This window comes from Phaseolus vulgaris, chromosome 7 (assembly GCF_051622355.1).
Source record: "Phaseolus vulgaris cultivar YP4 chromosome 7, ASM5162235v1, whole genome shotgun sequence".
NCBI lineage: Eukaryota > Viridiplantae > Streptophyta > Magnoliopsida > Fabales > Fabaceae > Phaseolus > Phaseolus vulgaris.
Genome location: NC_143504.1, coordinates 59212713 through 59236599, shown reverse-complemented (window position 1 = coordinate 59236599; position 23887 = coordinate 59212713). Strand labels below are relative to the sequence as shown.

The following is a 23887-nucleotide window of genomic DNA, read 5'->3' as shown; positions in this document are numbered from 1 at the left end:
CCTCAATTTGTCACCTAGAACATATTTTGTTCAGTACAGTATTAGTTAATTAAGGTTATATAATATAATGTATAATTTTGAATTTTAAATGAAAATAAAAATAAAGGAATTAAAATAAAAATGTACTAATTTATAACAATTAAATGTGCATATAGTCTAGTCAATTATATAATTGTTTTTTTTTATATTAAGTTACTAAAAGTTTAACAAATGATAAAAGATACAATAATATAACTCTTCATATATTATATATGTATCTATCTATACGAGGAGAGTTTAAATTACTCTTATATAAGTTTCATTAAATATATTTCTCTCAATAATTGTATATAATTATAGTTTTGTCAATTCAATTATTAATTATAGTTTTATATATCATTATTCACATTACATTTTATTAAAATTAAATTATAATAACAAATTGATTAAATTATTTATATTTTAATATACTTTTGAACATGTATATTACATCAATTTTGATCTACAAGAAGTATTAAAAAAAATATAGTTTGTATTAATATAAAACTTCATAAATATAGTTTTATGATAAAAACTTTTAATCAAGATGAATTTTAAAAAAAATATTATATAAAATTTAAAATTTCTTTATGCACTCTATGTCTTTAGGACTCAAACACTTCTATTAAATTATGTGTCTGTATTGGATATTGAATTTCTAATACAATTTAAAAAAAAATTATTAATTTTTTAAAAACTTAAATTTATTATATCAATTTTTAATATAATTATAAAAATAAAAAACAAATTCTTTTAAATCAACATGCAAAATATATTTCTACCTAACATACTCATATTTTCAGTGTTTTATATTTTAAAAATTATACAAATATTTTAAAAATATGATTATTGCCTATGTTACATATATTAGTGTATATTTATTTATTTTTGTTTTACTTTCCAAAATAAAAGGAGAACATGAGACGAAGAAATACTATCGCGTAGATTTCAGATAACCCACTGCTCTTACATTTCGTTTTCACTCTCTTCGCCGCCGCTATTCTCGTCGCAGACCACCGCATCTTCACTCTCCTATATTGAGGTTCTCTTTCTTCTTCCTCTATTTGCGCAATAGCATTTTGCGAAATTTCAATATTAGGTTTTGGTTATACCTATATACGTTGCTGGTGAAGTTTAGCACCTTTGATTTAGGTTAGGTACCGCGTGTTTTAGAGGGAAGCACAAACTCTAGTTTAGGGGATTTAGGAGGAGTTCAATTGCAATTTAGCATATTAAGATCTTAAATTAGGTTATTGAAAGAAAAAACGAGAATGCTTTTGTAAGTTTAACTTCAATTTCCAAGTGGGAAAATAAATTCTAGCAGTTGTGTGATTTCTGAGTATGTATTAAAAAAAAGCTAGGCTATGGGTAATCGGAAGCGTTGCATGTGCAAAGAGATTATTTTCAAGGTGTTGCAGAGGAGGAACTTGAGGTAGCTGAAAATGTGAGAGATTGATTTTAAAAGCTTAAATGAAAGAGAAAGTAGTACTAATGCAATGTCAATCAAACATACATCGATTTTGTTAATTGTTACAGTTCGAAAGAAATGTATTAATTTTTATTTGTTAGAATGCTAAGCTATTTTGTTGAGTCCAATGATGTACATTTCATGTATCGGATCTTTTTTAATAGGATAAGATAAGACTTTTGGGGTTGTTTATTATAATGATAATCACATCCATACTGTATGAATAAAATTTTGAAGGGAAAGAAAGAGAGTGGATGACTATTTTTTTAAAATTAATAGTTATGCAATATTTATAAAAATAAACATAATTTAAGGACATACACTTTATGCTAATCTATTATTTTATTTCTTTCATTTAAAAAGTTATCAAACCCGTGAATATTTATTAAAATAAATAATATCCCCTCCAAAACACATTGTGATTACATGGAAATTGTAAAGGAAACCTGGATATTTTAGCTTGTTGGGCTGTGTGGGTGTTTTGTCGGTCAACCTTTGGTCTTTATCTTTTTACCTTGATTTTGGACATTCTTTACCTACCCAGGAAGCAATCATGCTTTTTACGTATGATATTTTTTCTTGTGGAAGGGTTGAAATAGAGGGAATAAATGTTAAACTAGGGGTATGGAGTGAATCCCTGAGAATGACATTACTTCTGTTTGTGTAGAAATAAAGTAGAGTATATGAAATTCAAGTTCAACAAGAAATGTATATATGTACTAGCAGTTGTTTGGAGGTGAAAATTGGTGATCATCCACTCGTCACACAATTTAGGTATCTTGGATCTTCTATATGAAGTGGAGATATAAGGGTTATATAAATAATAGGTTTCAAGCTGGGTGGATGAAAAGAAGGAATGATTTAGGTGTCATTTCTGAAAGATGTCTTTTAAGCTAAAAGAATTTGCATTGCAATACTAACTACAGTGTATGGAGGATATCTTAATGGTTAGAGATAGAGGAACATCAAGACAATTCTTAGTGACACCATTAAGAGGATTTAAAATGATATCATCTTGTGTGGGGAACAGCTTTGGTCTATGTTGTTGTATCTTCTTTGTGCTTATGTGGGTAGCACTCAAAATTAACTAAGACACACATGGCTTTTTTAAACATAAGAATCTTTGTGATTTTGTTTATTGGTCTCTTTCTTCTTTTATTCTATTCATTTTTTACTTTTTACTGATTGACTTGGGTTTCTTTACTTCTAAAATAAGCCCCACGTTAGCCTTTTTATTTCCGGGCCATGCAAACTTTTGAGTATCATTCTCACTTAAATTTCTATCCTGTCCTCAAACTCTAAACACTTCAAATTCTCCTCCAGTCCAAAAACGACTCTGTTTTTATTCCTGTTTTTACAGGTAACAGTACTTGATTTGTGATTTCTGCTCTCTTTCTCCTTTAATCTTTTCGTCTTTTCCCCTTTCTCATTTCTTTAACCCAACTTCTTCAAAATTTGAATAATTTTTTTTTTCATTTTTATATTTCTCATTCTCGCTTATACAAAAGGAATTTTCCTTCTATGTGGTTTCTGCTATGTGCTCATGTTGCTATCTGCCATATGATACAGTGGATTTAAGCTTTTATGCAGTTCTGTAATGCGCTACGGACATTCAATTTGGGCACACATCCCAATTACATTCAATGGTTCAAAATTAATTTTATTGAAAACAATTCTATTAAACTTTAAATCTAACAGGCTTTTATGCTATTACACAATTAAGTTTTATCCGGCCCAGGACCTTCAAAAGTTTGCACTCAGGTGCAAAGCCCTTTTTTTTATATGGTTTTATTATCAATTTAAGGAATATATATATATATATATATATATATATATATATATAGACTATAGTGACTTGGCTCCTCTAAAATTAGTAAGGGTAAAGTGAGGAGTTTCAGTAGTTGATGAAAAAATCAATGGTTGCTATGACAAGACATGTTTGGTTTATATGTAATGCATGTATGTGTAACATCGTTTTTCTTATCAACAACTGAGATAACCCATTTTGCTCTCAAATGTGACTTGCTCACTTTAGAGGAGCTTGATCTATAATATATTCATTTTGCAGTCAATAATTCCTTCATAATATTATTGGACGAAATTGATGAACATATTAGTGCTTGAAATGGACTTTGTGTTTTTCATCTAGTTGAATGAATTATTACATATAGTTACATGTTTGTAATCTCATTGTCTTTCCTTTTTGGCTTCTTCAGGAACAATATAATCTATCTTTTGATAGTTTTAATTCCAAGTTTTCAATACTCTCTTTCACCGATGCTCTCCTTAATAATTTCCTGGTGAGATTAATTTCTTTTGTAATAATTGGTTTGCATCATACAATATGAGCAAATCTAATCTTTCAAAGGATAAGCATGGAAAAAGTGATTGGCTTTCTGGGGATAAGTGTGATGAAGGAAGTGCAGCCCGTACAAGGCCATTTAGTTTTGAAGAGATCATGCTTAGAAGAAGAAAAAAAGAACTGGTTGAAAATGTTAAAGACCCTGCACTTGGATGTTCTTTGGAGAAAATTGATGATCATTTTGAGTCTGCCAGGATCTATAAACATGACAAAAGCTCAGCCTTTGGCAGTGAGAAACATGCTTCTGAGGAATATGTGAAAGTAAGTTCTAGAAAGAAGGTTCAAAGCACCTATGCAAAGGAAGATGATTTAATTGAAGGGAAAGGTAGGGCTAACGATAATTTGGAAACTAAATCAAGCTCTGGATTAAATAATAAAGGCAGGATAACCAAAGAAAAGACTGAGAAAGAGATGGTTGGTCATAGAAAAAATGAGCAAATTCATTACAGTTCTGAGTATAAAGCTGGAAATAAGCATTCAAGAGGTAGGGATAGTTATGTGGAAGCAAGTAGACCAAAATCTGAAAGGAAAATAAAGAAAAAACACCGTGTTGCAGAGAATGAGAATCCTGATGAGTATGTTACCAAAAAGAGGCATGACAATGATAGAGATAATAGCTGGAGATTGAAAAGGCGGTTAAGCAATAACTCTGAAGAAGTGCCTGAAAAGAAGCATTATAGAGAATCAGATAAGGATAAGCATGCAGGTGGTAGGGAAAAATATGCTAGGGAAACCAAGAGAAAATACCAAAATGGAGATGATGAAACTCAAGACAGGAGTACACCGAGGAAACAAGATGCTCTGAAACATCATAACGTGCACAGTTATGAGAGGAAGGAGAGGCGGCCTAAGCTCAAGTCACATTATGAAGAATTAACAATAAAGAGGAGACGTTCAAGAAGTCGAGAACATGAGGATAGAAGGTCCCCTTCTTTTCCTCGAAGGGAGCAAAAACGTACTTATCAAGATGGAGAGCGTAAAGAGTCATCTATGCATTCCTTGAAAGATAGTTCTAGAAAAAGGCACCCTGATACAGATAAAAGTAGAGTATCAACCAATGGTTCAAGTAGTCACCATCATCGCCATGGTGGTTCTACAAGTGGACTTGGTGGCTATTCTCCGAGGAAGAGGAAAAGTGAAGCTGCTGTTAAGACTCCTTCCCCATCTAAGCACTCTCTTGAGAAGAAACGGGCTGGATGGGATCTTCCCCCTGTAGGGACAAATAATCCTTCTCCTGTTGTTGTTTCTTCTAGTTTTCTATTATCAAATTGTGCTGTGTTGTCCAACATGCATGGAGTGGTGTCAACGAGTTCTCTTGATCTAGCCCTTGTGAAGCGTCGACCAATGTCTTTTCTAAATGAAGTATCAACAGGGAAGAATTCCAACATTGATTCTGTCCAATTGACACAAGCTACCCGGCCTATTAGAAGGCTTTATCTTGAGAATCTCCCTGCTTCTGCCTCTGAGAAAGCTGTGATGGATTGCTTCAATAACCTCATACTCTCGGGTCGGGTAAATCATATCCAGCAAGCTCAACCATGCATCAGCTGCGTTGTGAGTCTGTAGTGCAAAATATGAAAATTTAATTTTCCCTTTTCTTATGAAGAAATAGGTTTGAATTTGTTCTTGTATATCTTTTGTGCAGTTGCATAAAGATAAGGGCCAAGCTCTTGTAGAATTCCTTACTGCTGAGGATGCATCATCTGCTCTTTCTTTTGATGGCAGTACACTATTTGGCTCCATTGTGAAAATTAGACGCCCCAAAGACTATGTTGAAGTTGCAGTAAGATTGAAAACCTTGTCTATTCATTCATTCTTTCATTTGTATAATATAACTAAAGTGTTTGGCATTTTTCTCTTGGATTGAATTTTTTTATTATGCTTCATTTTAGATTGTAGATATTACATTTCAATGTTTACTCTACCAAAATGTTGTTAATTTACTCAAAAAATTATGCAACCATTTATAGGTAACTATTGGATGAAACTGTGGAATTTGTCTTACCACCACTTACTTTGCTTACCTGTACCTGCATTTAATATATTTTTTTTCCTTTGATTTTGGTTTGCTTATTGATGCTGTGATGATAGTGATGTTTCAATTTGAAAAGATTCAATTTATTATGCTTGTGCATTCTTCCATACTTTTGTTTACATCTCTAGGTTTCTTGAATTTTATGACATGACCAATTTACGATGCTTTTGATTAAAATGGACAATTTATCCTTTAATGAATGAACTTGTGGAATTTTATTAAGAAGCTATTGCCAATAGAAGGGAAATGAAATATATGCAGCCCTAACTCTATGCCTTATTTCAAATTAATGTTACATTAATTTGACTTGCTTTTGTAGACAACTGGTTATGCTTGGTAATTTGTCTGTAGGATGTGGATGATGGAAAATTAAAATAAAGGTGTTGGGGTTCCTATTATATGTGCATTTATGAAAGAAATATAAGTTTTTAATTGAGTTTTCTGTAATGTTATGGTAGTTAATTTTGTAAATTTCCAGTAGTTACCAAATTGCATTTTTCACTCAATGAATCTTCAAAGGACCCATATTTGCAGCGTGGATTTCTTGCAAAGGCTCTACCTTTCTATTTCAAACTGTGAAGAATCCACTGTAGAAATTGATATTGATAGGACCTGATTTTTTAATGAGAAACAATGGAGTGTAGCCCCTTACAATAGGGAAAACTGACTTAGTTAGACTAAAGAAAGAAAATATAGAAGCAATACTGATTTTTGAGGGTTTAAGTACCTCCCTACCTAAACTATTACAAAATTTCTTGCCTAACTGCTTCCTGTGTTTGCTCTCATTTATTTCAACCTTCCAAGCCAAATTCTCTCTTCTCTCCTCATTTGTCACTGCTAGATAGACATCATGTTATGCTACAATTGAATATTCACTATTCTGTCTTCCTTTCTCCATATGAGCTGATTCTCTACTTCCCATCCCTTACAAACTGTTTTATATGCCTTAGTGCTGAAGGGTCTATTTGATATTGCTGGTCTTAATCAATGAATCATTGGATTGTGTGTTGTGATACTGACAGAGAACTATGCAGGCTTTAGAATTTGATAGTCAGTTTTCATCATTGGTTACCAAAAGTAGTTTAAAGGACCCAGATCAGTTTGGTTTTCTTAGAAAAGGATTACTTTTGTGATTTGTGATCATGTAAAATTTTCTTGTTTAAAAAAGTTTAGATGTAGCTCCTTTATGAAGATTATGTGCTACGTGTAATATGTAATTGATCTTTTCCACTTTCAACTTAAAATCAATTCCTAGGTAACATCATTTGTATTCCCAGTACTGACCTTCCCATCATAAGTAAATGTAGGGATGATTCAAGTTATTGTGCATCTGCTAAGGCTGTATCCGCTCATTTAATATGCACATAGTTACTGAACTTTTTAATGTTTTGTAATTGCAACGCTGTTAGACTAGACAGACACTCCTGTTTTTATATTCTTGTTTCTATCCACAGAGCAACAGATACCTGGGCTGGGCATGTATAAAATTTCATTGCATCTTATTGTTTATGTGCTCTAAATTTAAGTCGACTGTTTTGTATGAGTATCTTAAAGTAATGAGTTGATCATTTTAGTGTATGTTGTCCCAAGATTCTGTGATGAAAATGCAACTAATTTTAGTTATTAAGTTATTTCTATTTTATTTAGGTTAAAATGTGGACCCAAATAGTTTTTCCTTTCAGCTGTGTGGTTTTGTTTGTCTTGGATATGAAGATCTTTTAAGATACTTTGAAACATGAGAGTTTTACGTTTTAGTTTATCTGCAAAATATGTCAAATTGACTTGCCTTTCTAAAGATGAGTTCTGTTACATTCTTTCTCTGAGCTAAGTCATTCTTCCATATATTCCATCTCAAGCTATATTATTTTTGGAGGTAATGTTTTTTTGTTATAGCTATTCTGTAGTAGAAAAAATAGTCCATGGGGAGAATTAATTGTGACTGAAGAAACTTAGAAATAAACTAGTAAATCTACCCAATCTATCTCTATGCTAGAAAGATTAATTTCCTTGGAATAGCTCTGTTCTGAACACAGATTTCTAATCCAATTCCAAGGCAAGTTTTGAGGAAAAACATTCTCAGTAATTTGAGAATTCTACTCCAACTAAATGCTCCAAATGACTGCATAAACAGCACTCTGGCAGAAAATCTTGACCACCCAAGTTTGCTAATTTTTATAGCAGACCATAAAAATGTGCTCAAAAGTTTAAGGACACATCCAGGGCTTGCCAGGAATTCAAAGAATATTATTCTGATTAGAGGTGGTTGCTTTGCAATGCAAGAAAAGACTGTTTAATATTTCTGAGCTGGTTGCTGCAGAGATGTTTACTGTTACTTAATTTTTTTTTTGAATTTACAACCATTTATTAGTGTTAATCATGTTAAGTGCAAATGTCAAATACATAATTACAGACAATTGAAGCTATTGTAACTGGCCTATGTATACTTAAGTTTGGAATATTGTATCTTTAAATATTTGTTTAGTTCTGGAGTTATTTTTAAAACAAACCTTTCTTTCATGCTTATGTTTTATCCAAAATAAAGATTTCATTACATGTGGTCAATGGTGGCGGCACCGTAAATTAGTTTGTGATAATTTGTGGTCGGAAGAAAAATAACGACCCTAATTGGAAACTAGTGTGTTGTTGAAGTATTATTTGTCATTATGCAGTTTAGTTGACAGGATAACTGTGATCCTTGTGCATATTTAACCCGCTGGATTCTTTACCACTTATGTACAAATAAACGTGAAGGTGGGCAATATTGTACTGGTTGCAAATAAATTTTCTTGTGTGTTAACTTATGTATGAAGAATATAACAAGAGTACTGGATCCTAATTTTGTATCATATATAAAAAAGTTCTAAAAATTATAATCGTAGGAAAAAAACTTCTAGTTTAATTTTGTTATCACTGAAGAATCTTGTGTCAGTAAGTCCTAACTTTTAGAGGCTATCTTGTCCTCAATCTTGAAGGCTTAAATCTCAACTTTGCCTGAGACACAATTCCAGTCCTCTGGTTAGTGCTGGGAGGGTGTACTTTATTAATCTGGAATTTTGTTTCATGACATTTTTAGTGATAGGTTTCTTGGACATTTGGACAATAAATTCATATTGTTCATAACCAAATGCTAGAAACTGCTTCTGTAGCTTCAAGAGCTTTATAATTCACATGGAGTGATCTGCTTGTTCCATTTTATGAGATATCTTCTGACCCTAGTATTGGAATCTTTTAAATAGGATGTTTATATGGGGTATTTCATAATACACATTCTGGATGGTGATGAAGCTGACTCCTAATTAAGAAGACTTCCAGGTGTATTGGCAAGTTTGATGCGTTACCAGGATTTAGCTGGCCAATGTTTCAGGGTTATTGTTCTAGGCTGCTCTGACAATGCTATTTATGATCTCATGCTTTGTTTGTTCTATCGTGTTCAGCATGTAAGTGCTATGGGTTACAAGTTATTTCTGAGTTTCTTATGTCACTCTCGGTTCCAGTGCCTGCTTTGTTCTTGTCCTTGGGATCCTGATTTATCTTCATATTCAATATCCCAAGGCTTGAAAAATTGGGTTATGTTGCTTTCTGAAAACATCATCCTTGATTGATTTAGATGAGGTGCATTTACCTTAAAAAGCTCAAGGTTTATTAACCATTCTTTACTCAGTATCTTTTCCCCTTTCACATAATATTTTATGTGCATTGGTTTTATCACCTGACACAGCACAGACATCCCTTAAAGAAGAATCTTTATTAATCTGGCGTGTCTACATATTAATCTAAATGGTTCTTTTCTCACTGTAGTCAATTTTAATACATTAATGTTATGTATCTATTACTTAAGCTTAAAGGAATGAAGAATGTTCTAAGTTTTAAGCAGTCCTCTGGTATTCCATCCTTTCATGGCATCCTTTGGGAGGTTGAATATACTTGTGTAACTTTATTGCTGATAGTAATTTTATTCATTTTGTTATGATCCCAAAGATCATTTGATTTTATGGCAAATCAAGTATGTTGTTTTGCAGGGTGTTTCCCCATGCCACATAAATGCATGACAAAAATGATAATGTTTTGGTTCTGGTAGATTGAGCCCTCAATTTTGTCTTAATTTCTTTTATAGATGACCCTTTGATACTGTGAAGGTGGTCTTTGCTTCTGAACTGCATTGAAAGGATGAAATATTCATTTGCTTGGAATATGTTTTTTTCTTCTTGCTATGCTTTTTGATGTGACTTTGCATGGTATTAATGATCTGAAATGTGGAAATACCGATTAATTGATATGTCTTAAGGCAGTATTTGTAAGGAAAAAACATATTGATTTTTATTAGCTTTTTTCCCTCAATCACCTGGAAAAAACAAAAGAAATATCTTGTTATTTGACAATTTTTTATCTATGGGGATTCTAACCACTGAAAGAAGAATCATTTTATGTGTTGCATTGGATATTTATTGTATGTATATATGGAACTGCTTCTCTAACGAATAATATAAATTAAAATGTACAATGTTTTGCTTGCTTAGGTTTCCAGTACTAGTTTATTTGGCTCATTTCTGATCTGAGAAGTTCTTGGCAGTATCTTGTATGGGTGGATGATCTTTTATGTTTTTATATTTTTGGTTAAGTTACTTATGTTGCTTGCATTCTTTATCTTAAAAGTACAGTTAATGTCAACTGATCTTAATTTTGTTTTACTCTATCACTCAAGATATTATTACAAGCTAATGCATTTTTGTAAGCTTTACAATTCTAAGGTATATTGTGGTTATCATCCATGTAGCAGGTTTTCAGACAATTGCTATTTTCATGCAGACTGGTGAACCAGAGAGATCAATGGATGATACTGTCACAATAATAAGTGATGTTGTAATTGATTCACCTCACAAGGTATGCATGTAAAACAATAATTTTTACTTTCATGTCTAAATGTCGATCTGGATGCTTAGCACCCTATAAAATCCATCTTGCTTAATCTGACTGTTTTGGTATAAATTAATTTGTTCTTGCATTTTAGTGATAATGAGCTTATTTATCTTTCTTTTCCTTTTTGGTCTAACCTTTTTTGATGTAACTAGTACCGTTATCAAAATTGTAACTGTCATGTGGACAAAATAACTTGGTACTTTTTCTTGAGGGCCTTTGTTTTTTTATTTCAAGGATCTTCTTAGCCTGTTATGTTGTCTGTTCAGTTCTTGTAAGGGCTTGCATTGTCTCATCCATGTTTTTAATTTTTCGACTCTGGTACTATGTGATTCAACTATCTTTGCTAATTATTCATTTATTATATCATGTGTGCTTTCCTTTTTTTTCTAGTTTATAGCTCAATTAATTGTTTGTCTAATGATTGCATCTTTTATGTTGTGGCAGATCTTCATTGGTGGAATTTCAAATCTTCTTTCTTCTGAGATGGTAATAATTAAGAAATGAAATAAAAATCCCTCTTTCAAATTTAACTTTGCGACCTGAGCTTTTTGCTCCATCTAATAACTAAATGTTCTTACTTTGGCTTTCATATGATGACTAAGGCCTATTTATTTCTTATATTTTCTTTTCAGCTTATGGAGATTGCTAGTGCGTTTGGATCTTTGAAGGCCTACCACTTTGAAACCAATGCCAGCGATGCATCATGTGCTTTTCTGGAGGTAATTCTGCGTTTCTCCCTTATTGATCTTTTAATAGTTTTCTTATCTTGTGTAACAATAGAAGTATTATAATTTACACTTACCTACCTGATAATGAGCTAAGCCCAGGTGGCTCAAGGGTCCATTTATAAATACTTATCTGTTAGAAATTAGAATGATGAATTTGTAATAGGCATTTGGGTTTTTCATTTGTAATATTTTCTAAAATTCTATATCTGGTGTGTACTTTCGTCAATGTATTTACAATCTCAACCCAAGTGCAAAGAGAAGAAGAAATACTTTTTTCTCTGCAAGAGTGGGATGTTGACATGGAGAAGAAACTTCAACCATTGAGACAGCCATATTTCTCTCTGCCTTTTGAAGCTTCTTTTGTTTCCCTTAAGTGTCACTAATATATCATTTAAAGATCATTCAGACATTCCTTTTCTGAGCCTATTGAACGGTTTTGAAAACCTCAAATCAATAAGTGCATCTTTCCTAGTAATTCAGACAAATTAAGTCATCAAATTAATCTAATTAAACTGCTCGCTTTGGGTTGGTTTATTATAGGTGCACACAGTTTTATACATACAGCTTCTTTCCCTCATCCTGGAAAGACTACTTACTGAGCCATCTGTTTAGGGCTTTTGGCAGTATAAAAACCCATTATGTGGTTCTAGGGTTTTTACTCCATCAAAGAGGGGTGTGTTATATTGGAAAATGTGCTTAGTTATAACCTTTACTCAGAAAATCAAGTTTGAAGAGTTTAATAATATCTTGGCACCTATTTATTTAAAGTGCATCCTTAGTTTAGAAGAGTCAAATTTAAGTGAAAAATTAAACAACTTGATGGGTTGGTTTTTTTATTTAGTTTTTATGATTTTGGGCATATATGGCTCTTTCTTTTCTGAGTTCTTGCGAAAGGTGTTGTTTTTTTTTCTTCTTTTCCGTATCTTTTTCAATTCTAAGATGAAACAAAATCTGAAGGCTAATGTGTACTGTGTTCTCTTTCCTTTTGTATTTGTTCTATTGAACACTGATTTGAGCAAACTGTGTTCAGTATTCGGATCACTCTGTTTCCATCAAAGCTTGTGCTGGTATGAATGGTTTGAAGCTGGGAGGGGAAGTACTTACAGTTGTTCAGGCAATGCCTGATGCATCATCACCTTCGGTAACTTCATCATCATCTACTGATCCTTATAGTCTTACTCTAATTCTTGGGTACGATTCCTTGGTTTCTTTGAAGTATATCCATAATTTTTTACGTAATACTTCAGGAAAATGCTGGTGAATCGTCTTATGGGATTCCAGAACATGCAAAACCACTGCTTAGAAAGCCTACACAAGTACTAGAGATTAAAAATGTGGTACGAAATCTTTTACTTAGCTTTTATGAGGTTATTATATTTTTCGTTCAATTTCAGTGGGTTTTTTCCCTTCCTTTTTTTTCAAGTGTATCTCTTAGCTGTAAAAGATAAAGTAATTGTCGTCAGAAGGGATTATTTTGAATGATGTGAATTTAATTTTTAAAGCGCTTGTAGTGGTAAAATTTAAACTGCACTATGTAATGTTTTTGTTTAGCCGTCTATCAGAAGGACTATGTTATTGGGCGGGGGAGGAGGTTAAGGATTTATACTAGGGAACAGTTGTTACTGTTGACCAAACTTACAGAATTGACGATTAGTCAGTTGAGAGAATGATAATTGAATACGGGGGAAATAAATAGCAGAAGAGGGGTTTAGGGCCCATTTCGGAATTGTCTTAGAAGATTGGGTAGGAGACAGAAGGCTCTTGGATTTCCCAGATTCAATGCAAACACTGTATAATAAAGCTCTTTTCATATCTGAATCTAAATCATCTTGATTCAAAGCCAAGTTGAGAGAGCAATTCACCAAAAAGATTCCTAATTGTGTCTATAGCATGTGGTCTGTGGCTGATCCAATTTCTACCAATCTTTTTTCATATTCTGGATTTTGTACAAATATTTGTTTGGGTCTGGCTCAACACGTGTTTTGGGTCAAATATATGTTTCTCCTTTTAAATTATATTGCTAGTTACATTACACATCTTGATGATTACTTTTTGGATTCTGTTTGTGTAATATGTATAGTTTGCAGTGGAGTCTATTTCATCACTATCTGACATGACAGTTGAAGAAATTTTGGATGATGTACGATTTGAATGTGCAAGGTTATAAATCAAGCTTGTATTTGCTTTTCATCTGGAATTATTCATATTTTTAAAGTTTATAAATTATAAACACTTATTGTACGAAGTCCCTTTTATCTTGCAGATTTGGGACTATTAAATCAATTAATGTAGTCAGGCATAGCAGTGAAAAGAATTTAGCAACCAAATTAGAAGAATGTGAAGTCATAAATGAAGTGGAATCTGAAGTTTTTCAAGACACCAACTGTATTACTAATAGTATAAAATCTAGTTTTTCAGACAAGGCTACTGACCTCAAATCTGAAGCAACAAATGGGGTTAACTTTCATGATGACAAAGAGTTGGAAGAATATAAAGTTGATGATGGTACCGGTATTAACACTGACAAAAAGGCTGAACTTTTTGACATTAAATCATGTCTAGAACACCCTGTGAATGATACAGCTGTTGAAGATGTGGGTGGTAAGAGCATACCTTGCAGTATCATTCAAGCATCCCCTGTTCAACAGGAAACACCCGATGACGTGCCCACATTGCATGATAAAGTGGTTGCTAACGATATAGATGTGGATATTGAAAATAAGATTGTGGGGGACAACATGGATTCAAAGGGCACGGTTTCTGCATTTCAGGAAGGGTGTTCTGAATTAGTTGATCCCCAAAAGGGTAATGATGCGAAAGATGATAATGGTCATGTATTTGAACCAGGTTCTGTTCTTGTTGAGTATGGAAGAGCCGAAGCATGTTGTTCAGCAGCACATTCTTTGCATGGACGATTGTTTGATGGCAGAATGGTGACGGTGGAGTATGTTTCTCAGAGTCTATACAGGGCAAGATTTACAAAATGATGAAACATAATAAGTTTGCATGATTGTGGAAGAAGGGATTCATCAATCTGGTCGGTTATGGCAGCCTGCTCCCTGCTGTTAAATGTGGAAACAGTTTTTAACTTTTTGGTTTAGCCTGCTGATGCTTAACTGAGCAATGTGGATTTGAGGAAAATGCATTTTAGTATACATCTAGCTGCAGACCATCATCTGACAAAAATTTCTTTTTCAAACGAGACATGAAAAATTATCTTTCGTGCCAAATGTTTTCAATGGTGTTAGCCTTGGAGATGGTGATGTCATGGTATTTCCCAATATTCTGTGTACATGTTTATGTTGCATTACAAACTGATTGTTGTATCGTAGTTATTTTAGATCCTTTTCAGCACATTAACTTTCTGTTACCGTAACAAAAATACAAACTTTTTTTAACTATTTACTTTACAATTACAATCTTGGATGATAAACGATGATACGTATAATTTTTAAAATGTAATATAATAAAACACAGATTTATATATTATGTAATTATGTAATTATGAATTATATAAATTAGCAATAAAAATTTATGTAATATGTTTCAATTTTTTTAGCAGGTTATAATGATTTGTTATTTATTTTTGTAATTATAATAAAAATTTAGATATTAAATTTAAATTTTATTCAACTTTTAAGAAATTAATGTACTTTTATTAAATTATACTAAAATCGTATTAGAATTGTTAAAAATTCAAAAATTTGATACATCCGATACTCATAAGGTATTCGATAGTGTGTCTGACTGAATACATCGAGACACCATATTTAAGAAGAAGTCTCAGACTTGTGTTTGGGAGTAAATAACCGCTTATATTTTAAAAGGATTTTTACGAAGTAGATAAAAATGAGTGATTAATTTTCTTAAAGAGTATAGTGTTTGGGCGTTTATTGGAGAGTTTTATCAATAGAATGGTATGAGATCATATTTTATATCTTTTATTTTCTATACCAACTCTATTATAATAGATACTACTTTATCTTTTTTTGAACTATCTTATCACTTATCAACTATATGAAAATAAAAACATAGGTATGCATTTTATGAGTCCCATTCGTCGATGGCAACAATGGCAAGAAGTTGGAGTTAGGTTCAGAAAAGGATAGGTTTTAATAATTCAACAAATAAGAATTGGGCAAAGATCTGTATGATATTTTTAGTTTCAATTTTTTAAACCCAAAATAAAATAATAACTCTGCATCTGCTTATGTACATAGAAAGGCCAGAATTTGATACATTATGGAACTAGCAATATAGAGATAAATATATTATTTAGGGTAAAAATGTTTATGAAAAATGTAAAGTAAAAACAAAATAAGAGTGTTTCTGGGGTAGAGTAAAACAAAGTTGTTAAAATAACATAGTGACATGACATCTCTTTTAAAACGATATTTTTTTTACATTCTGTTCATTTAAATAATAATTTTCTTAAACAATGAAGAGGGCATCAAATAAAATACATGTATATATATATACAAGAGAAATTGAAAAATATGAGAAAAAGTAATACAAAGAAATCCAGAAGTATGATAAATTATGGTGACTTCAAAACGTCCGAAGAAAAGAAGGATGAAGTTATGAGAAAAAACACTAAATGAATTTTATATTGTTATTCGGTCACATTATCAAAATATATTTCTTTTTTGTATAACAATATTGATTTGTGATTAAAAATTATGTTAAAATGTTATTTAAAAATGTACAACAAAATGCACTTCAAAAATTATTTTCATTACTAAAATATACACACAATATTGTCTTGTATGACAAATATATACCAAAAGAAGCAGCAAGTTCCACCAGCAGAAGACGATATCAGCTACGAGACAGAACTCCTTTTGAACTGCACAAAGAAATCGATGGATACATTCAAGGAAATTCCCTTAGTTTTCATTGACACATTGTAAATGTAAATACAACACTAATAGAAAATCATTAAATAAAAACCAATTTTAAAAATTAAAAATAATTAATTATTATATTAATTAAATTAGATACTATTTTAGAAATTAAAAAATTATTAGTTTCTAAATTATTTTTTATTATTGATAAATAGTTTTTAAATTGGTATCAAGATTTTAACTACCAATTATTTAGATTTTAAATTTAGTTTACAAACACCTTAGTAACTAATTAGATATCAATTTAAAAATTATTTATTAATAATAGAAATTGATTTATAAATTAATAATTTTTTTAGTTTTTAAAATAATATATAATTTAGTCAAAAGTTAAAATTAGTTTTTATTTAATAATTTTCTTGTTGGGAAAAAAAAGTTTCAAAGATAACATAATACATACCTTGGTACGGTTCCATGGCGACGTGGATCATACTCTGTAGCTTGTCGAAGAGCCCTAGCAAATGCTTTAAAGGTTGCCTCGATAATATGATGGGAATTTTTTCCAGCAAGCTGTGTTAGAGGAATGCATATACATGTTCATTCTGTTACAAGGTTTTCACACTTGGAATAAAAAAACATGAACTAGAAAAAAGCATAAGCACCAAGTTGGATTATGTAGTGAATCTGTCATTGCATATAGAAACAATATCTCAGTTTTCTAACCCATCAAAGAGCCCTGCTAAAACATCAACAACATTCAGTATATTTCCTTCATAATGATATATTTGCTTCCAAGTCATGGATTACTTCCAAGTCACACTCTTTTTTTTCTCTTCCAAGTCATGGATTACTTCCAAGTCACACTCTTTTTTTTCTCTTGTTATGATTGGTATCTTGACCCTTTGGTATACAGGATGGTTATTTGATATATTGCTTTGTTAGGAGTTCTCGAGATGTTAGTTGGAGGTATTTTTTGGGGTCCTGTTTTATGGGAGTTCAAGGATTATTTTTTGTATTAAGGGTTGAACCACTTCACCACTCCTGGTTCGTATTTACTTATTCTTTCTTGTTGATAAAAAAAATAATGATATATTTGCTAATTTAATGACGACAATTGATTATAATCTATGTTCTATTATGTATTAATACCTGTTGAATGTGAAGTGTCATACCAGACGTGTTCACCAATGATTGGAAGAAATGCTCCACCAACTATAAATAAGGACACCCAATGGATTCATTAGTATATAATAAGAATAAAAGGGGAAAGAAAAAAAGGAACAAGAAGCATGATAGATGATTCATATAGAAAGCTCACTAGAAAATAATCTACACTTGAATGAAGCTCGAAAAAGATACACTACCTGAGTATCGTATGTTCCAACCCTTTGAGTAGGTATGTCCAAATTATAACCTAGATGTGGTCGACCAGACAAATCCTGGAAAAGTGAACAAGGAATACATGATGGGAGCAGAGAAGAAATGAGAGAAGTTTTATTGGTTGATTAAAGAGTGAACATAAAAAAGAAAGATATCACTATATCGACAACAAATATAGTCAAATTAAAAGTAAGTGCAAACATCACACTTTCCCGCAACACACATGTTAATATTTTCTAAGAATTAATGATTATTTCTAAAAACAGTATCCAAATTACCAGTGAAACATGTATCAGTGCTTCATCAAGTGGAGCAGAGAAGTTGCCAAACCGGTTAATACCCTTTCTATCACCAAGAGCCTGCAGCAAAGCCTGAAGATGTAGTAATAGAAACCACTTAGTTTTAACATGATACATAAATTCATTTTTCTAAAATAAAATAAGACTACTGTAATTACAAATCCCTGTTGCTATAAGATTACAATTTCCATTAGAATTGTTAAAATCATCAGCAATTACTTAGATGCCATTGTGCATAGATAGGAAATGGTGAAATACAAAATTATACAAAGATATAACTTGCACACAAATCTTTAATGCAGAATAGTGAAACACGTTTTAGTTTCTAGGAAAATTTGTAATTTGTATTATAGAAAACCAAAAAGAAATGAAAGAGTCAGCTCATGCAATGGTTTGCATACTGTTCCAATAGCAAGGGCAATGTCTTCATTTGTGTGATGATCATCAATGTGTATGTCCCCTGTGGCCTTTACGTGTACATCAAACAGCCCGTGTGAAGCAAGTTGCTGAAAAATCACAACCAAGTTTAGTTTCCATAACTATTATCTCAATTGAATAATTTTAACATCCTTCTTCAAAGTACAAGACCAGATTCTAACAGTGCAAGTATAAGTTCTTTTCTAAACAAGTTCAAAGTTCATTTCACATACACCAAACCTTTCACCTCTTTCATTCCACATTGTTATGCTCATTCTTCTACTATAGCCACAAATTTGATAGAAAAATATGCATTCTCATTTGGGATGTCTTTGACTATGCTAATATCAAGTATACAGAAGATTATTCACGGATTTTTTTTTTAATTTTTAATTAATTATTTTAGCTCCCACAACATTTATTTTCTGGACCATTCACTGATATATACACCTATATGAACAATGATTGAAATCTAACATTACATTTTAAGGGAGATAGCAATAATGGAATATAAAAGTAAATGAAAAAAAAATGAAAAACAAAACAAAGGCATCAGCAACACAAAGGCACCAAAATTGAGTTGAAATTACTGACATCAAGCATGTGATCGAGGAAGGGAATTCCAGTACTGCTATCAGCAACGCCGGAACCATCCAAGTTTATTTTGACTGATACATTGGTTTCCTTGGTGACCCTTTTCACCTCTCCAACTCTAGCATCTGAAAATGATCCAAAAAGCATTCAAACGCGTTGGAAAATCCAAAATCTCAGAAAATGAAGAACAGAAATTGAGCTTTGTATTGACCAGAGTCGATTGGCAAAGTCGTCGTAGCGGAAGGATTGTCTCCGACCACGGCAGCGGAAGAGACGTTTCTGGGAAGATGGATTGGAGTGAGAATGCGTTGATTGGGTGAAAAGATTGAAGCTGGGAAAGGAGGGCGCGTGGGGTTGGGAATTGCGTGGAAAACCCTAACCCTAGATTTGAGAAAAAGGGATGAAGGAGATGTTGGAAGAGAGGGAGGTGCAGAGAGCTCCATTGGCAGCACCACCAAGATCTTCTCCCAGGGCGATTTTCGTCCACAAAAATACAAAGAAAGTGACAATTGCTTTTTACACCCACGTTTTCTTCCTACACTTTTATAGAGGTGTTCATAGAGTTTAAATACGAAAATGTAAAATTAAATTTTTTTCAGATTTGTTAATTATGTAATCTGAAATAATCTGAAAAATTATATAATTTGAAATATATTTCTTTTCAAATTGTATAATCTATGATGTATGTTTGGATTACACAATTAAAAATTAAAAATGTATTCTAAATTATATAATTCAGGAATCTAAAAACATATTTTGAATGATATAATTTCGAAAAATTCTTAAATTTGAAAATATATTATAAATTTATTGTACAATTCATTATAAGTTTTAAATTTTATAATTTAAAATATATTTTTGAATTTTGAATTCCACAATATTTAATATTTATATTATACAATCTAAAATATTTTTTACCTTGAACTTTTCCCATTGAAGATGGTGTTGAGGTGCTAAAAGAAATTACGAAAGAAAGTGAAACATGAATAAATTTGAAGCTAATTTTGGGGTTACCCAACACATGTTTAGGGGTGGACAATCTTCTTGCACTCCCATAGTTTCTTCTTGCACCCCATATTCTTTGTCCATTGACTAAAGAACTGGGTACTTGAAATTCAATAATTATCACTATTATTTATGCAATGTTATTTAACTGTTTCATAAATATAGACTATTATTCATATTTTAATATTATTCTAAATAATTTATTATATTGAAATTTAAAATAAAACTTGTTTATTTATGATTATTATTACTACTTTTTATTAAACAAATTCAAGAAAATTGTTTATGCACATTTGACCTCAGGGACATGATAAAGATGGATAAAATGAACATTATTATGTTTGTTTCACTTACTCAAACCACACACAATACAAACTTCTACACTCTATGGTCCAAGTGTCATGAAACCTCCTTGCTACAAACCATAGTACAAATGATTTTGGTTTCAAACACTTTTTATTTTTCTATTCCATTGTCTCTCTATTGGCAACACAAAATAGCAGAGACCAAATACAACTTGTGGTTGTTACATATCACACATGTCTTGAAGATTTCCAAGTTGGTCCTCCCATGAAGATACTCATTGTTTCTCAGATGGCCTTGTTCTTGAAACCATGTGCTCAGATTTCTGTTTTTCACATTGGAAAAAAAGTGTTGAAATACACCAGAAGGAATGTTTGAAAGCAATTTTGTTAGCATAACTATTTATTTCATTTGATTAACATTGACAAAAACAACAACTGACTTATAGAGTAGATCAGTGCAGTGTAGATATTTATTATGCTTAATACTCCTGCTTCACAAATATATCTCAATCATTGAATAATGGGTGGATATTTGTGTTTTATACACCTGCTTCACAATTGAATAGTGTGAGTCTTAACTGCAATCTGATACAAAATTGTAACTGATACAATTTCAAACCTAATATGCCAGGACTTCTTATGTGTTTCAAAGCAAATACAAAGGAAAAAGTATAGATAATTGATGTAATTTCTGGAGTAAAATGTCTGTAAATATTTTTTTTATAGTTTAACTTTTTAATTGTATAATATAAAATCATATCATATAATAACTTCTAAAAAAGGTCCAAAAACTAGTTATTGTAAAAGCAGAGTGGATATGGTGACAACTTTTCCTTATCAACAATTCATTAGCAGTGATATACTCTTAATCAACACTGCTGCATAACTGCACCAATTTTCTGCTACCTACTATCATCAAGCTTTTTTTTTATCGGAAATGTTAGTTATTAATATCGTAATTTTTTTGTTAGCAGATGATTCAAACTCAATACCTATCTCACCCTCTCATCTACTCTTGTCACCAAGCCAAACTTAAAGTCATAAAGTGTTAGCATGTTTTTCCTTGGTCACTTTTTCCATTTCCATTCCTTCTATTGATTATTGTTCTGTGCAACAAAATCTTCGGATAAAAGGAATAAGAAGCAACTGACCTGTTCCGAATGAGGCAAATATTTCCCATCAAATGTCACTACCGCACGATCCTTCCCATCTACTCCTTTAATTTTGTCAACTGAGCAGTAGAAATCTATTGCTGACATGCTAAGTATGAAATGAACAAAAAATAATGAGAAAGAAAATTTTCATATTTAACATTCATCAGTGAGCTTTAAAGCAGAATGATCCAGAAAACATGATTCAATCAACAGCATCATCAACTCAAGTGATGTAAAGTAAAACACCAAACAAATACATCTTCAGCATGTGGGAGAAATTTATCATTGTGTAATTGAAACTTACATTCCATCACCAAACTCCTCATTGATTATCTCTTTGATACTCTCCCCAAAATGCATTACAGCTTCATTCAACCTATGAAATAGAACATCAACATAACCCAACAAATTAAGTATATACAGAAAGCTGTTGATATAATACACTATGCATAACATGTTCCCAGCATTAGAATCCTCAAAACACATTACAACAGAACTGCTGTGTACATTCATGTCAATCACTTCAAGACATCCATGACAGTATAAAATGACATTTCACATCTCTCATTGACAAATTCCCATCTAAATAATAATTCATGATGTCCTGTTAACAGGACTAACTCCCACACCCATTTGGCTTTTTCACCACAGACAAGACAACAGATGCATGTTTACATCACACCAGCTTGATCATCAACACAGGCACATATGGTATGAGGGCCAAAACTTACAATTTTCCATCTAAGAATCATTTTTTACTTTCACACTAGCTGCATTCATATAAATTAAACTTTTGTATAGCATGCACTTCCAACACACCATCACCAGTATAAATTTTTTTTCACTATAATTCAATCAATTATGTTTTGACACATTATTAACAACTTGAAATGATTGAGTGAATATTAAAACAAGCCTTAATTACATAATTTAGTCCGTCAAATTTCACAATCATTCGATTTTGATCCACAGGTTCTAATTGCACCATTTTGCTGTCCTTCAAGTCTTATCCAATCAATGCCCTCCATCCTAATTACATCCAATATTTAAGTATTTGGTAGAACAGAACCCAATTGGCGCAATTGGAATATGAGGAACCAAAATTGCATAAAGGCGATAACCTCAGACTTAACATGCAATTAAGCCTAAAAAAAAGAAGTAATCAATGAATTGGTTCATGATTATACTCCAAAAAACTCATTTCACCTCACACAACAGATAAAGTTATCCACTACAAATTCAAGTAAAATTCCAACATTTTACACAAAAAATAGCTACACAGCTCTAGTAATCACACAAATGAGAAGTGGGGTGGGGTCTTGGATTGAGTCATGATTATACTCCAAATAACCCATTCCACCTCACGCAACAGATACACTTTTCCACCGCAAATTCAAGTAAAAATCCAACCTTTTTTACACAGAGAATACCCACATAGAACTATCAAGCAATACCTATAAACAGTGGGGTCTTGGATGAGATTGGGGTCATAAGATCTCAAAGGGGCTCTCATCATCTCACGCACAAGGTCTTCGGGCAGGTCGGGCAGCGCCGCCAGCAGAAGAGGGGCAGTGTCGGGTTTGAGCTGAGCCTGTCTCCGGAGAAGCTGAGCAACATAGACATTGGTGAGGCCTGTCTCCTCCGCTAACTGATTGTAGGACTTCCCACTCTTATGCTTCACATCTTGCAGCCTTGCCACTGTGCTTTCTTTGTTCTGCTCCATCTCCCACACCAATCTTCGATTCAACTATGTTAAGGTCGGTGTAAATTATGTGGTTTTACAAAACCAAATCATCTATATAATATTTAAATTTATTAATGTACAAAATTTATAATATTAACATACAATATTCATACTAGCATATAATTATACAAGAAAATATGTAGTTATTAGTAATAATGTTCCTACAAAGTCACTAATTATGCATAAATCTATTTAAATATCAAACTGAACCCTAAATACATTAGTTTAAGAATTTCAATAAATATACAAGTTAAGTTAACTATGAAAAGAAAGGATTCGTACAATATGAACAATGTGAAGCACAAAAGGAGTTACACTCACTTCAGTGTAAATGTATAATTTGTAGGTTTGTTTAGATCTTGTGTATGTTTCCTCTTTTCTCTCCTTCTTTCTCTTCTACTAATTTTCACCATAAGATTACTTATTGGGTCTCATTATTTGTTCTTATTTTGCTTCTCATATTTCAATATTTTTATCTCTTTAAATCTAATTTTATGTCTTTATGTTTTTATCTCTTTGTACTTAATTTATCTCATATTCTAATCCTCCCATTTATCTTATGTTTTAATCTACTGGGGTCTGATTGTTTATACTATTTAATTAAGTATTTTCCTAAT

General features: G+C 31.9%; 3 protein-coding genes across 12 annotated transcripts; 1 reads left to right on the top strand and 2 right to left on the bottom strand.

Moving 5' to 3' along the window:
* Positions 1 to 925: 925 nt before the first annotated feature.
* On the top strand, positions 926 to 14941 carry LOC137827518 (RNA-binding (RRM/RBD/RNP motifs) family protein). 10 transcript variants are annotated; one of them, XM_068633686.2, is made up of 10 exons: positions 926 to 1060; positions 3703 to 5402; positions 5494 to 5631; positions 10690 to 10764; positions 11245 to 11286; positions 11433 to 11519; positions 12559 to 12669; positions 12776 to 12865; positions 13609 to 13688; positions 13792 to 14941. In XM_068633686.2, exons 2-10 carry the CDS (start codon positions 3831 to 3833, stop codon positions 14513 to 14515), a joined length of 2919 nt encoding a protein of 972 aa, XP_068489787.1. In that variant the 5' UTR covers positions 926 to 1060; positions 3703 to 3830; the 3' UTR covers positions 14516 to 14941. The 10 variants fall into 10 exon arrangements, 9 of the variants coding, with proteins under 9 accessions (XP_068489787.1, XP_090161024.1, XP_090161025.1 ...); XM_090304902.1 differs by having other exon boundaries at positions 952 to 1060; positions 10658 to 10764; XM_090304903.1 differs by having other exon boundaries at positions 955 to 1060; positions 10661 to 10764.
* Positions 14942 to 16241: 1300 nt separating this feature from the next.
* Positions 16242 to 19579, bottom strand: LOC137827517 (imidazoleglycerol-phosphate dehydratase, chloroplastic). The gene is made up of 8 exons (XM_068633685.2): positions 19274 to 19579; positions 19063 to 19187; positions 18453 to 18557; positions 18031 to 18123; positions 17737 to 17811; positions 17522 to 17584; positions 16833 to 16942; positions 16242 to 16374 (listed from the first exon to the last, which is right to left on the bottom strand). The coding sequence occupies exons 1-8, from the start codon at positions 19503 to 19505 to the stop codon at positions 16347 to 16349; spliced, it is 831 nt and encodes a 276-aa protein (XP_068489786.1). The 5' UTR covers positions 19506 to 19579; the 3' UTR covers positions 16242 to 16346.
* Positions 19580 to 20368: 789 nt separating this feature from the next.
* Positions 20369 to 23435, bottom strand: CYN (cyanase). The gene is made up of 4 exons (XM_068633684.2): positions 22981 to 23435; positions 21831 to 21902; positions 21524 to 21632; positions 20369 to 20695 (listed from the first exon to the last, which is right to left on the bottom strand). Exons 1-4 carry the CDS (start codon positions 23247 to 23249, stop codon positions 20648 to 20650), a joined length of 498 nt encoding a protein of 165 aa, XP_068489785.1. The 5' UTR covers positions 23250 to 23435; the 3' UTR covers positions 20369 to 20647.
* Positions 23436 to 23887: the final 452 nt, after the last annotated feature.